Source organism: Macaca nemestrina, chromosome 6, assembly GCF_043159975.1.
Source record: "Macaca nemestrina isolate mMacNem1 chromosome 6, mMacNem.hap1, whole genome shotgun sequence".
Taxonomy (NCBI): domain Eukaryota; kingdom Metazoa; phylum Chordata; class Mammalia; order Primates; family Cercopithecidae; genus Macaca; species Macaca nemestrina.
Window position 1 is genome coordinate 110,093,255 of NC_092130.1, and position 14,846 is coordinate 110,108,100.

General features: G+C 38.9%; 1 protein-coding gene across 2 annotated transcripts in view; it reads left to right on the forward strand.

Moving 5' to 3' along the window:
* Positions 1-14,846, forward strand: part of LOC105499481 (ADAM metallopeptidase with thrombospondin type 1 motif 6) — a 329,327-nt gene that overhangs the window by 297,055 nt on the left and 17,426 nt on the right. For both annotated transcript variants that reach the window (XM_011772051.3, XM_071098858.1), the window contains one exon: positions 13,360-13,536. In XM_011772051.3, coding sequence (XP_011770353.1) covers positions 13,360-13,536 — 177 coding nt within the window. The remainder of the gene's footprint in view (positions 1-13,359; positions 13,537-14,846) is intronic.

Below are 14,846 nucleotides of genomic sequence, written 5' to 3' on the forward strand. Positions count from 1 at the left end.
AGAGATGACTGCACAGAAACACAGAGTGGGTGATGAAAGCAGTGTGAGAGAAAAGGGTTTGTTTTTAAGAGTAAATGAAAGACTGATGGTGATAGGTACTAGGAAGGTTGGAATACAGAACTCTATACTATATCATCCTTCATAAGCAGAAAGAATGCCTTCTGAGAAATTTCTAGAAGAAATTGCTGCCAACCACTAAAATATCAAAACTTCATGTAAACCTCATTTCAACTGATCTTCTAACCTACACTCTTCTGTATCATTATATGTTTTTAAATAAAACAACCAGATATAATCACCTTGAGGGATAGCTTGTATATATTAACTGATATGCTTCCATTCCAAATGCTATTTTAAAGTTTCCTTCAGAATTCAACTTCATATAGGTTGCTCTTATCCCTCTCTTAGAATTTTGATTCTTATCTATCCACTCTTTGAAGTGACTCACTCAAATGGCTCTAAGAGGCTCTTAGGCATTTTTGGAGGCTGCCTGAAGATGTACATCTAAGCTGAGGACACTTTTAATCACATTTCTGCAATACTCTTTAACATGGCTGAGTCAAAGCTTAGGGGCAAGAAATGGTGCTGAGGGATTGGAGTACCACCTCAGATAAAGCATTCTCCAAGGAAGCTGCTGTTGTCTTTCCCCAGACAGGAAACAATTCTGGGGTAAGCACAGGTTGAAAACTGCTGCTGTCACTGTCTCAAAAATTCTAATTGTGCACCATCTTTGTCACTGTCGTCATCCTTTATTCAAGAGGAAAGATGATTTTTGCCCCATACTGTTTCTCCTATTTATTTCCCCAAGCGGAGTATGTGGGGTGTCTTTACTCTCACACTTGTATTCCCTTAGTTTGCCAGACAGCCCACCTCTTCCCTTCCCTAGATGGGTTAACAATAAGTAAGAATAAATAACGTTAAATGAAATAGATGTCTGAGTAGCTATTGTGAACAAAATGAGAACAAGGAGCCTGTTCTTCCCAAAGGAATGGAACACCTCCCACTAATGAAAAGAGAACGTCCCAGCAGAAGAGCAGGCGGTATTCAGTCTCTTTCAGTTAACCTTTGGCAAATATTTCACACAATTTTTTTTGACACACCCATGAAAACCTCCCCTTTCTGCCCCCTCCCCACTTCCAGCGCTCAGCTGTCTGAACTCTGCTAATCACAAGGGTGAGGTTCAACTGGTGAAAACATATTGCAGCAAGAGGAATTTACCCTTTGACCCTTTCCTTTTCTAGTATAAAATTTCCATTGTTGTAAAGCCAGCGTCAGTGAAACCCACCCAGTACTTATGGCAAAAGGAAGAAAAAAAAAAGTTAAATTACCTTGGTGGAAAATGGCTCATCAGCAGCCTTTTCCAGAACTAATGAAGCCACAGCTTTCACATGTCCTATAATCTATGCTTGGGATCACCTGGGCTATTTGGACTTTAAATAGTTTTCTGTTTTTGCCCTCACTTGGCAAGTAGCTCTTGAAAGCACTGCTGCATACCGTGGATGGGGTCCAGCAGCCCTAACCCATCCTTTTGATGTATCAAAATGGTTGATTTGACTCCTACAGAATAATGCCTATTGAAAAAGATACATTTCTTGTACTTACTCTTGGACAAGTGGGTAACTGGCATCTTACTCAACTGACTTTTTAGTACTTATGTTTAGATAGCATTACTTAAGAAAGATGGGGAAAATCTACATACAAGGGACTGTGTTTCGTTTGATGAGACAATTGTGTCAGTACCTCGTATACTCCTAGGTTCTATTGTAGTCCTTTGACTAAGTAATTTAAACCCATCTCTCCAGGGAGAACTCAGTGTAACCCCGAAATGTTAATGTTTCTGTCCTTTACAGGTGAGGGCCAAATTTTTTTCCCTGGTTAGTTTCAAATACTTTTTCTGCAAAATATATTTTTGCTTCTTAAGCTGAAGCAAATGCATCTCTCATAAAAGTCACCTCTTATAGTCCACTGAGATGAAAACAAAAAACAGAAGGTCTGGTCGGATTTTAAATGATCATGAGATTCTAATTATATGAATAAAGAGGAAAAAATAGGCATTTACCCACATAAGGAGAAATAATGAGAAACAATTTTACTAAAGAATAGACCACTAGTCTTCTAAATTTTATAATATCTTCTACCCTGCTACCTAAAGGTTTATTATGAGAAAGAATGAATTTTGATGTTTATAACTATTCTTTGATCTGAAAAATATAGTATTGAACTAAGTATCCCAATTTCTAATTATTACTAATAGATTTTACTGCACACTCAAAAGTTATGCAAAAACATACTCTTTGTGTGGGTATAGGCCAATGATTATCTCTGGAGAATGCTCCGAAGCATTCATAATTAAGTTAATGTCTATATATTACATAACACACATGTCTATACATGCATAACCATGGCTCATCTTGCTTTTCTAGAAATTTTTATTTTTTTATTTTATTTTTTAATTATTTTATTTTATTTTTATTTTTTACATAGCTAAATAAAACAGAGGACTTCAGATGGACAAACACATTGATAGTAGTCCCCCCTTATCCACAGGGGACATGTTCCAAGACCCCCAGTGGATACCTGAAACTGCAGATAGTACTGAACCTTATATATATTATATACTTTTTTCCTATCTATACAAACCTATAATAAAGTTTAATTTATAAATTTATAAATTAGGCACAGTAAGAGATTAACAATAATAATAAAATTACAATACTATAACAGCATACTGTAATAAGAGTTCTGTGAATGTAACATCTCTTTCTAAACATCTTACTGTACTGTACTCATCTATTTTCAGACTTCAGTTGATCACTGGCAACTGAAACTGTGGAAAATGAAACTGCGGATTAGGAAGGGATACTGTATTTATCAGTAGGGTAAAGAGGGAAAAATGAGGCCTTTTAGGCCTCAAGAAAGCAGAAGGAATAAGTAAATATAAAAACAAACTGAGGACTTCTCTGCTTGAACATCTCTGACATAAGGTCAGAAGGACTTGCTAGGTTCTACTTAAATGAACCAGGTTTAAGTGGCATTCCTGTGCCTTTACTATTTTTACAAGCAATTTTTCAACATTTAATTTTATAATCACCTGTAAGAAGTACAATATTTGCAGAGACCAGAATTGAGACTCTGGCTCTAGACATGTAATATTTGTGGCTGGATCTGCAGGGTTCAGGCCTGGTGTATTCACTGAGTAACAAATTTGACAGCAATGTAGTTTTCAGTCATTCTCTGTCTTGAAAATCTGGTTAATTTTCAGTCATTCACTCTCTTGAAAATATTGTATAAAATCTCTGTACCTCTGTTACTATAAGATAAAATATCCTTGGCTAAAATAGTGAATTTTGAGGTGTCATTTTTCTAAAATGATTTCTTGCCTAAGTAAATGTCATTATGTGTTTACCTTTACACATAACTGCACATTGTTCTACAGAAGGTTAGTCTTTTTGCATGTATCTTTCAGAGCTTTCTTTTTAGTAGGAAACTGCCATCAGGATTTGTGTGTACCTCTTAGCACTTAAGTTTCCTCACCTATAAAATGGATTTGTAACAGTACTCAATTCATGGAGTTTCTATGAGGATTAGGTAATTACATGCCAAGGATTTAGAACACTACTTGACACAATAAATATTAGTGCTGCTTTGTCTTCTTATCCTCCTTTTTTTCCCTTTTTTTTGGAAACGGAGTCTCGCTCTGTCACCCAGGCTGGAGTGTAGTGGCACAGTCTCAGCTCACTGCAGCCTCTGCCTCCTGGGTTCAAGCAGTTCTCTTCCTCCCAAATAGCTAGGACTACACACACGTGCCACCACACCTGGCTAATTTTTTTTTTTTTTTTTTTTTTTTTTTTGGTATTTTTAGTACAGACAGGGTTTCACTATGTTGGCCAGGCTGGTCTCAAACTCCTGACCTCATGATCCGCCCACCTTGGCCTCCCAAAGTGCTGGGATTCACAGGCGTAAGGCACTGCGCCCAGCCTTATCCTTCTTATTATCAATCATATCTGGTTTGGTTTTGGTTTGAGTTTCCTTGGGACTTCTCAGACGGAGGTGAATGAATTGTGTGTCTTCGCATTCTTTGTCTCCCCTAATTGTAAGTACGACCTGGCATATGATTTTAGGAAAGGCAGCTAGATTTTACTACTTTCTTAATAACAGAAGCTTCTTGCCACTGGAAAAAGTTATTAGAATAAACAAGAGATGTATGTCCCAGAATTTAATATACATACACATGATTTTAAAATGTGAAGGAGTCAGAGGAGTGGCACAAGTGCATTTTTCAATGAATGCTCCCATTAGAAAACTAATCATAGCCTCGAAATACAAAAACTGAGTTCCCTATACATCCTGTATGTTTTTGCATAACATATGGATGAAGTGGCCTTGTATCCTCTTATACCTCACCTCAACTTATTCTTATAATAATTTGTATTTACTATGTATTGTCATGAGTTTGTTTCTGCCAACACTAAGAGCAGCCTGTGAATACAATAATAACAGAGAAATGGATAACAAGTAGGCCCTAAAGTACAGGTCACAAGGCCTACGATTTCGTTCCAGCTTTACCATTTGCTGTTTACCCTTAATGAAGTTCTTCATCTATAATAATTCCTAAACATTTGTTTAATAATGTTTAATATTATATTGAAAGCAGTATAGTAGTGTTACTGTTACCAGTGATAATATTAAGCTTTAAGAGAGTGGCAGAAATCCTCTAAGTCTTCAGTTTGAACAGTGGAGGAGACTTGGCATGAAGTGAAGAGGATTAAAACAAGTGGAACAAGTTCAAGAGATAGAAATGGACTCGACACAAGTGAGGCAAGCTCAAAGACTTGGATTAGGGCTTTATTTATTCTACAGAAATTATTGCATGCCTTGGTTTCTTGAAATATAAGTGATTGTTGTATTAAATTAGACAATACATACAAAGTACATAGTACAGTGTCTGACATCCAGAAAACACTTAGTAAGAATTAGTATTAGAATGGCTCCACCATTTAATATATGTGTGACTTTTTACCAGTCACTCTAAGTTTGCTTTCTCATTTTAAAAACAAAATAATAGGGCCGGGCGCGGTGGCTCAAGTCTGTAATCCCAGCACTTTGGGAGGCCGAGGCGGGCGGATCACGAGGTCAGGAGATCGAGACCATCCTGGCTAACGCGGTGAAACCCTGTCTCTACTAAAAAATACAAAAAACTAGCCGGGCGAGGTGGCGGGCGCCTGTAGTCCCAGCTACTCGGGAGGCTGAGGCAGGAGAATGGCGTGAACCCGGGAGGCGGAGCTTGCAGTGAGCTGAGATCCGGCCACTGCACTCCAGCCTGGGCGACAGAGCGAGACTCCACCTTAAAAAAAAAAAAACAGAATAATTGCCACCTCATAGGAGAGTTGTAAGCACTATATAAATTATAGCATTTAGCACACTTGGTATATACAGTATTTATTTATGAAATGATAGATGCTATTAGCAGCAGTAGTAGTAGTAGTTACTGTAGCTGCAAAAGCAACACTATTCGCTTTGTGCCTGACACTGGGCTAGTACTGGAGAATATTGGAAATTATTTTATATGACTGACATATAGAGAGATGAACTTCAAGAGGTAAGTAGAGCCTTACTACTGTGGTGTACTAAGCATATATAGAGTTTGAATTTTTATCTTGAAGGCAATAGTAAGCCATTAAGGGATTTTTTTTCAATCAAAATGCAGTATAACTGGATTTGTGTTTTAGAAAGATCCCTCTGACTAAAGTTTAGGGAGTGGATTTGAGTGAAGCAAGAGGTAGAAACAGGAGACCTACTAGAAAGCCATTACAAAATTTTATATGGGAAATGATGTTTGTCTGAAGTAAGATTAGTGGTAGTAGAGATGGAGAGAAATCAACAGGTGTGAGAGAGATTTCGGAATTGGATTAATAAGACCTAGTGATGGATTGTAAGGGTAGAGTGAGGCAGCACCAGGTTATGAGGATATTGATTAGGCTGTGAAGAGGAATAAAAGGGATCAGGAATTTCTCTCTTGATCTTCCCTCCCTAACTAAAGCCTCTTCTCGAGCTACACTGGAAAAAATTGTGTTATCCTCCTTCAAAATGCATCTTAATGAAACCTTTTCTAAGTTGGAGGAAATGCATTCTGTGATTATATTCATTGTAATAAAGTTTGCATTGAATCATTGATTTTCATCTGAAAAAATTATTAATATTTTTCTCTCTTTCTATGACATATTCCAGGCTCAAAGATTGCCCCTAACAAAATCCATGTGTGTACATGTGTATGGTGTTCACCTAGATCTCCCCATCCACAACTAGTACATCTTGATTTACCTAATGATAAATCAGAACTGTCACCTTTCCAGATAAAGAAGAGCATATATTTATCAAGCGTTTACTCAGAGCCCTCAGCTGGCTCCTGGGGTGTGTGTGTATGTGTGTGTGCACACGCATGTGTGTGTTTTCATGCACACAAGCATGCAAAGATGAAACAAATGGAGTAATTTTAAGGAGCTTATAGTCTAGTAGAGATGAAAAGACATGTAAATACATAATTATAAAGCAGGCTGATGGTGTTAGGGGCACGATAATTTATGTGTTCTACATCCACTTATATGATGCTTTTAACATTAACTTGTGTTTCCATGTCTGTCTCCTAAATAAGACTCTGAGCTCCTTTAGGGTAGAGACTATTTAATTCATTTTTTTTTCTGAAGATGGAGAGGATTCGTTTTCTTTTTTATGCAAGTAGCCTAAATGACACAAGACCAGTATCCACATTCATTTCCACACAGTCCTAATTCATGACAAATGTACTTGTTTTCTGCCGTATAGCCTCTTTCCTAATTAAGAGAACCACATCCTATTCCTAACTTATTACTATTAATGACAGCACAGGCATCAAACTTCAAGGTGACTTGTTTGGGCACCCCTTTTTCTTTTGTTTTGGCTAACATTTTACTCGTATCGTTTATGAGCCCCCACTAGTCCTCAGTCCTTAATCTTATTTCAAAAACTGTGGTCATGGGAGGCTCAGATGGGTCATAACACACATCAGGTTGGTCATTTCCTGGGCTACATACCTTGTATAGAATAGCATTATACAAATAAGTTCTTTTTAGAATCCCAGTACACTTATAATAACCATAAAATAATAGGACTATAGCAACTTTTTGTCCTACCTCAGTGACTTGATGTATACACTGGGAACAGCCGTCAGTCTGAGAAAGGTCAGTTGTAGTCCTTACCCTACAAGTCCAAATTTTAAGGAACATGAGTTCTACGATGAGTTTCCTCATGCTTCGGCCGTGCGTGGACCAGTCAGCTTCCGGGTGTGACTGTAGCAGGGCTTGTCATCTTTTTCAGAGTCACTTTGCAGGGGTTGGCAAAGTGCTCCCGTCCACATACAGCTCACAGTCTGTGATGTTCAAGGATGGTCTCAGAGGTTGGGCCTGCTAGAATAAACTGAGTTCAACACCTCTACACAGTTATGTTCAACTGGGCTTTCTGATACTGGGAGCAAGGTGGTGGGGTTTAGGGTGTTGCAAACTTCAGTGGTTATGTGGAGATTTTCACATAGCAAGCTTTGGTACTTGGTTAATCTAGCATTTGTTAACCAATGATGTCCTTTGGTAGTCATTAAAGTTACCACAGTATGGGGGGCCTTTGTTTTCAGGTTTTGCTCAAAGGTTCATTTATCTGCTTCTTACTTGTGCTAACAGGGACCTTGCTGCCAGGGCCCTTAGACATGGGGGCCAGCCTTTGGAAACCCCGTCTAGTTGTTCTGAGAGATAGGCCGCTGGCCTTCGCCAGGGCCCCACAGTCTGGGTTAAAACTCCAACTGCCATTTTTTTCTCTTTCCGACACATAGGGTGTAAAGGGTTTTGTCAGGTCAGGTAGCCCCAGGGCTGGGGCCAACATGAGTTTTTCTTTTAACTCATGAAAAGCTTGTTGCTGTTGGTTGTAATAGATGTAGTTTATCCAATCTACATTTTTATTAACTGTCACCCACCAAAATATTGACTCAAATCCTGCCTCTATTTGATTTCAAGCTTTAAATTAATCTGATGTTCCCCATGGGACTCCATAGACGTGAGAGTTCAAAGACCCATAAGAGGCTTCTCTCGCTTTACAATGTCTTATTTTTCCTCCCTCTGGTTGATGAAATGCCAGGGTGAAAGGGATAGCCAACTGGACTAAAGTACAAGTGCCACTCCAGTTATTCAGCAGAGCACCCAGTAAAGGTCCACCACAATACCACCACACATCTGCTCGAGGATGAACAAGGGCTGACTGATTGATAAGCTCTTGAAAATTCTTAAGCTCACTGCATTCCTTCAGGTCTCCAAGGAACACTAAGTTTCCTCCCTGTCGTGAGAGACATGAAGTGAACTTAGTGTTGGGAGATGGAGGCTGGATGACCCTCGAGGGCTGACCCGCAGGGTGCCGGACTTTGGGATATAGCAGAGAGAGCTTGGCACGACTTATTACTCCAGGCTGTAGAATCCTGGAAGAGAGCTACCATGCAGCCCACGCCTGGTCTACTGAAGGACCACCTTAGTGGAAAGGGGACAATCTGGGCCTCTGGCCTGCTATGTGCACAAGCATAACAATTGCTTTTGTTTAACATGCAGATGGAATATTTGATCCATTCCAACCAGGCATTTGCATCTTGGTATCCTGTTTTAATTGCCAAAATTTGTTTTAAGTCTTTAACTTTTATGATCCTCTAGTAAAACGAATGTATGATTTTAGGAAATTACAAAAACTGGTTGGGGTAGTCCATCCTTGCTCTTTAGTGGTCCACAGAACGTTGGACCAACTATGGCATGAAAGCTCTACACTGGGGGGCAAGACTCCTGGTTGACACTGGAGTCTTTATCGAAATTTACCCAGATTAAATGGTCCTAATTTACTAATGCCCAGTCTGAGGAGAGGCAGGAGGGACAGAGGTACTTTTCTGAAGTCGAGCGCTGTCTTTGACTTGGCAAGTCCCCACAGGGTATAACAAGGCAAGCGTTAAATGCAATAGTTTGAGGCAAAATTGACTTGGTTATGTCTATTGCTAACTAAATGGTTAGCAATAGAGCGAGGGAAGAAGAAAGAGTAATAGAATAGATGAAAGCGTTAAATTTTTCTTAGCTTTAATTTGGTAGGATTTTCCCCTGGGACTGTGGCCCATGACTCTGTAGGGGGTGGCACTTTGTCTCAGGTGTGATGAGTCCATCCCTTTTCTGCTCTATGAATGGCAGTCTCGGTGGTTAGCAGCACAAGGTAGCGTCCTTCCTAGGCTGGCTCGAGTTTTTCTTCTTTCCACCCTTTGATGAGAAGGTGATCTTCAGGCTGGTGCTGGTTTACTGGAAATTCTAGGGGTGGTACCTATTCTAAAAGACTTTTAGTTTTGAGGGAAAGGAAAGTGGAAGATAAACCAAGTATATAATTTCTAAGAAACTGACCTTTGTTTTAAATGTGGGGACATCAGCAGTGGACTTTATAGTCCTTGGTGCCTTTCTACTGAGAAATTTCCTTTAGTATCTATTTTTATTAGTTTTTAGACAAAAGAAGCCAAACACCATTTTATATTTGACAATGCTTCCTGTATGATTTTTATACCAGATAATCTAAATTTTACCTTTATATTAGTGTGCTATTAATGTTAAACTTAGTTTTAATAAAACTTTGTAGACATTTATTCAATTTTTAATGTTGGGCCATAAGGTAAGATTTTTATAGACTCTTTTTAACCTTTTATAATTTTTATTAAAGAGCAGGTTAGTGCTTTAAGAAAAACTCATGTTTTTACTTTAATGTCCAATTCACAGAAAAACTGGTTGATACCCGTTTAACTTTAGCCAGTATGTTTACACACAGATTTTTATTTACAATTAATGTTTTAAAACTTGATTAAACCTTCAAAACAATATATATTTGTAACCTTTTAATGTAGGTAAAAATTTACATTCTTATGCCTCCTTATAATCCTTTTGCCAAAGGTATATTTTACTTTCCTTATACACCTTGCACATAAACTGTTTTTTTTTCAATAGTTTTACATTCAGGAGGCCTAGTTACTTTTAAATTATATGACATTTCTTGCATAAATTCTATTTTTTAATAACTTTTTTTCTTTCACGACTTTCGCGGACAATTGTTCGATATGCCTCAACTTTCTGACTTATTACAAACATTTCTTTCTTTAAACAACCAGTTAATTTATTTCAGGACAAGAATTTACCATATAACACTCTTTTTACATAAATTCTGCCCCCCCTTTTTTTTTCAAAGATGATAACCATTCTTTTCCAAAGTGAACTTCTTTTATGTCTGTGGACTAGACTGTCTAAGGCCACAAGATTAGAAGCTACTATAATACATGTTACACTGTTAACTTTTGGCAAACTTTACTTTTGTTGAAAACCTTATAAGTTTGGGATTTCGATTATCCTTTGCTATTAATAAGACCTTGTTTAATCCAAATTAACTTAGAATTGGGATAGATGGCTTTTTTTTTCTCCTTCAATTACCTGGGAGGAACCATCCATCCTCCTGTCCTGAAGGGAGTTCCTCCTAGGTCTGGTCGGACCTTTGTATGGTAATTAAGATTTAGATCCCCTCTTAGGAAACCTGCTGAGTTAAGGGAATTTTCAGTGGTTAATATTAAATCATCCTTTTTTTTTTTCCTTAGGATACTTCTGAACTGGTGAGGTGTGCTCACAATGAGGTTTCCTCTAAAAGTTTTTTTTTTTTTTTACTTTCTTCTGTTAGCAAAGTAGTTGCTGCCAGAGATTGAATGCATCTGGGCTATCCACAGGTTACTGGGTTAAGGATTTTTTATAGGAAGGCCTCAGTGGTTTCGGGATAAGCCCTTGTTTACACTGAAAACAAAGTGGTATTAGAGTGTTACAGGGTTACAGAGAATACCTTTAATTATCAATTGTAGGTTTTAAATTTACCTTGGCTTTTAAAGGAATAGGGTACACTGGTTTTTTTTTTCTTAACTACTTGTATATTTCTCTCTTTCTCTCTTTGACTTTCTGTCTTTCTCTCTTTGACTTTGCATTTGCCTTTGTCTCTTCCTCTCTCTCTGCCTGTCTCTCTCTCTCTCTCTCTTCTTGAATCCCTGTTTGTCTCTCCGTCTCTTCCTCTCTGTCTTTTCCTCTCTCTCTCTTTGCCCCTTTTTCTCTCTCTTTCCTCTCTGTCTCTCTGCTGGTCTTTCCTTGCCTCTGCCAGCCGCTTATGCTGCTGTTCTCTCAACCACCGGTTGGGGGGCAGGGGGTGGGATCTAAAACCAGCTGTAACCAAGGGTTTATGTACGGGAACTGGTCTGGGTGCCCTGGCTTACAGGTTACCTTGTGCCATACCTTGAAACAAGGGACCTGTCCAGGCTTCCTTCTGATGGCCAACCCACCTCTAATGCTGGCCAGTGTATTTCACACAAAGTTCTAAGTTTTCCTGGTGTCATAGTAACACCATAATCTCCCTTAAATCCTTTCTTGAAATTTTTCAACATAGTTCCTAGTGGGGTGGGCTTACTTTGTGCGTGACCCATGCTTCTTCGAGACAAAACACCACGCTAACACCACACGCACACCATGAAACAAAGAACAGATAAAAAGGGCACACACATACTTTTATAGTTCACACAAAACCAGAATCAAAACCAAAATCAGAGTATCCAGAAATCCAAGCCAGGTCAAAACCAAAGTATCAAGCAATCAAAGTCAAGTCAAAAACAAAAACCAAAGTGCCAGTACAGGCACACTGTGGGTGATCAGGCCACGCTTCCCCTCAAATGGAGTGGCCAAGTTCCAAAGACTAGTCTTACCAAGTTTCAGATGTCCAGACTCCAAGTGCCAGTTCCTTCCTGGTGTTCAGCCACTGCGTTGATCCTCCATGGGGGCCTGCCACACACTGCTCTGGTGAGGCGTTCCACTCGGGCAATTGCCTACCCAGGAGCATGCTCAGGATCCGCATCACTCAAGCTGGCCAGAGTCCCCCATAGGGATGCTCCACAGGGCAGGCCTAAGCTGCTTAAGGGGCTGCCTCAACCGTCTGACCATCTGTTAATCACCTCACTTCCTGGTCAGGGAACCAAGACATGTAGCAGAACAAGCTGCAGACAAAACCCCTCAGACACGGAGTTAAAGAAGGAAGGACTTTATTCGGCTGGGACCTTTGGCAAGACTCACGTCTCCAACCAAGCGCCTGTTTCATTCATTTTTGTATCTCCCCAGTCTAGTGTAGTTCCTGTAGGAGATCTAGAAATGTTTTTTGCATGAAAGGTATATATACAGTGCTTCCAAATGTTGTGGGGAAGGTCCTCCCTTGATTGAGGGGAAGTATAGATTTTTTTTTTTTTTTTTTTGAGACAGAGTCTTGCTCTGTTTGCAGGCTAGAGTGCAGTGACGCAATCTTGGCTCACTGCAACCTCCACCTCCTGGTTCAAGTGCTTCTCCTGCCTCAGCCCCCCAAGTAGCTGGGGCTACAGACACGCACCACCACACCCAGCTAATTTTTGTATTTTTAGTAGAGACAGGGTTTCACCATGTTGGCCAGGATGGTCTTGATCTCTTGACCTCGTGATCTGCCCACCTCAGCCTCCCAAAGTGCTGGGATTACAGGCTTGAGCCACCGTGCCTGGCCTGAAGTACAGATTTTTAAGGAAGGGTCCAGATATACAGGGGAGAAATCTGGAAGACTCAAGTCAGCTACTATGTTAAATAGGTGACTTCTAGAAACACCTGGAGATGAGGTACATAAGATTTGTGACATAGGGAAAAACATCCTTCCCTCAGTATGAAGAACAAACAGAACCAATTCTAAAGAACAACTTCCTTAGATTTGTAACTGATGTATGGGGAAAAGTTAAGAGATTTTCTGTGCAAGAAACCTTCACCTGTGACCAAGTATTCTTAGCGACTCGGCATAAGAATAGTTCATCTAAATCAACCCTGAACTTGCTTTACAGAGACAAGTTCTTGTGGTCTACTAATAACATACACATTCCTTTTAGAAGACCACACCCACCAAGTAGGAAACCAAGGATTCCACATTCCAAAAATTAGCAGAATCTTATCACAGCTGATGAGGCCAAGGATAGAGAGGAATAGAGGAATCAACCTATCCCCAACAGAGCAAGAAAATGAGTTAGCCAAGAAAAGCAAATGTTGGATTTAGCTCTTCAAACCCTTAAGACAAAGATAAAAGTACCTCTGCTTAAAAACCTTTAAGGAACTTTGTATCTGAGAGACTGCCTAGAACTTAGTATATGTGTATATTCTATACTAAAACACACATTTACTTGAAGAAAGACTTTCCTCAAATTTTCCTCTGTCTTTAAACTGTCGTGATTCAATACTATTTTATTTCCAGTGTACTCCAAAATGTGGTCCAGGATTCAAGCATCGGATTGTTCTGTGCAAGAGCAGTGACCTGTCTAAGACATTCCCAGCTGCACAATGTCCAGAGGAAAGCAAACCTCCTGTCCGCATCCGCTGCAGTTTGGGCCGCTGCCCTCCTCCTCGCTGGGTCACAGGAGACTGGGGCCAGGTAAGGCGTTTGTACTGTGGACTCCTGCTGAAATAGCACCTTGAGACACAAACCTGAGGTTCCTTGTGTGATCATTGTAAGGGCTTGAGAGATGAGTAAGAATTAACACGTAGAAGTCTAGGTATGAGGCATGAGTGTGAAACTGCACAAACCACAGCCGCCACATGTGGACACATACAGTGTGCCAGTGATTCTCCCACACCCACACACTTCAACTTCAGATTCTATTCTTCAGATCCATTGTAGATTAAAATTAAAAGAGAAATAGAATAACCAATAGAGATTTGAACAAGCTACCGAAACTTTGGATTCTAGTCCCGGCTCTCTCAGCTGTTAAAGGAATAAATCAGTTAACACCAGTGTCTTCATTTTCCCACTTGCAAAATAGAGATAATTACTCTTAAACTCACAAAAAAGTTGTGGAGTTTTTAATTAGTTTGATACTGTGATTGACAATCCTTGAAATATTATTAATACTTATTCATTAATTGATTTGTTTTTATCTGATGGATGCTATGAATTGGGAAAAAAGTATATAGGAATTTTGGTATGTATTTTTATATTAGACTCATTTCCACCTTAAGTTCCAATTCTTATTTTTTTCTGTCTTATCTGCTTTTAAATTGTGTTATCTTTCTGTAGGCCACCTTAAATTCTATAAAAACAAGTCGGTTCTCAGCACAATATTAAAATTTTGTGAAGTAATATGTTAATTAGCTAGATTTAGTCACTCCACAGTGGTTATATACTTCAAAATATCATGTCATACATGATAAACAGACATAATTTTTTTTGCCAAATAAAAAAATTCTTAATAAAAAAGACCAAGTTGGTATATTTAGATAGAAGGAAAATTAAGTATTGTTCTTCTAAATGTCAAAGAGGAAATCTATTAGGTTACATTTTTAAAAATGCCCCAGAAAGTACATATCTAACCAATCAATGCCCTTACCCTGTAGTTTCATAACTGACCTTGTAGCAAGTCATTTTCTAATATTTGAGACTCAAATAAATCATAATGACATATTGTGATTTATGCCAATATGATTTTGTTTGTGCTCTGGGTCTGCCTTTACTTATTAAAAATGGCATTTCATATAAGTAGCTGCCAAAACTCTGGCCAAAATTCAATATTGCCAGAGTACAGTAACATCTAGACACCTCTTTCATTTCATTTGGGAGAGGGCAAAGATTTTCAGTACCCATGAAGGTAATTAAGTATACTTGCTCTGTGCTCAGCACTTTGAGGAGACAAAAGAAATATAATCATAAAATTAGTAATGCTTGGCATCTCTATAGCAGTATTTAGT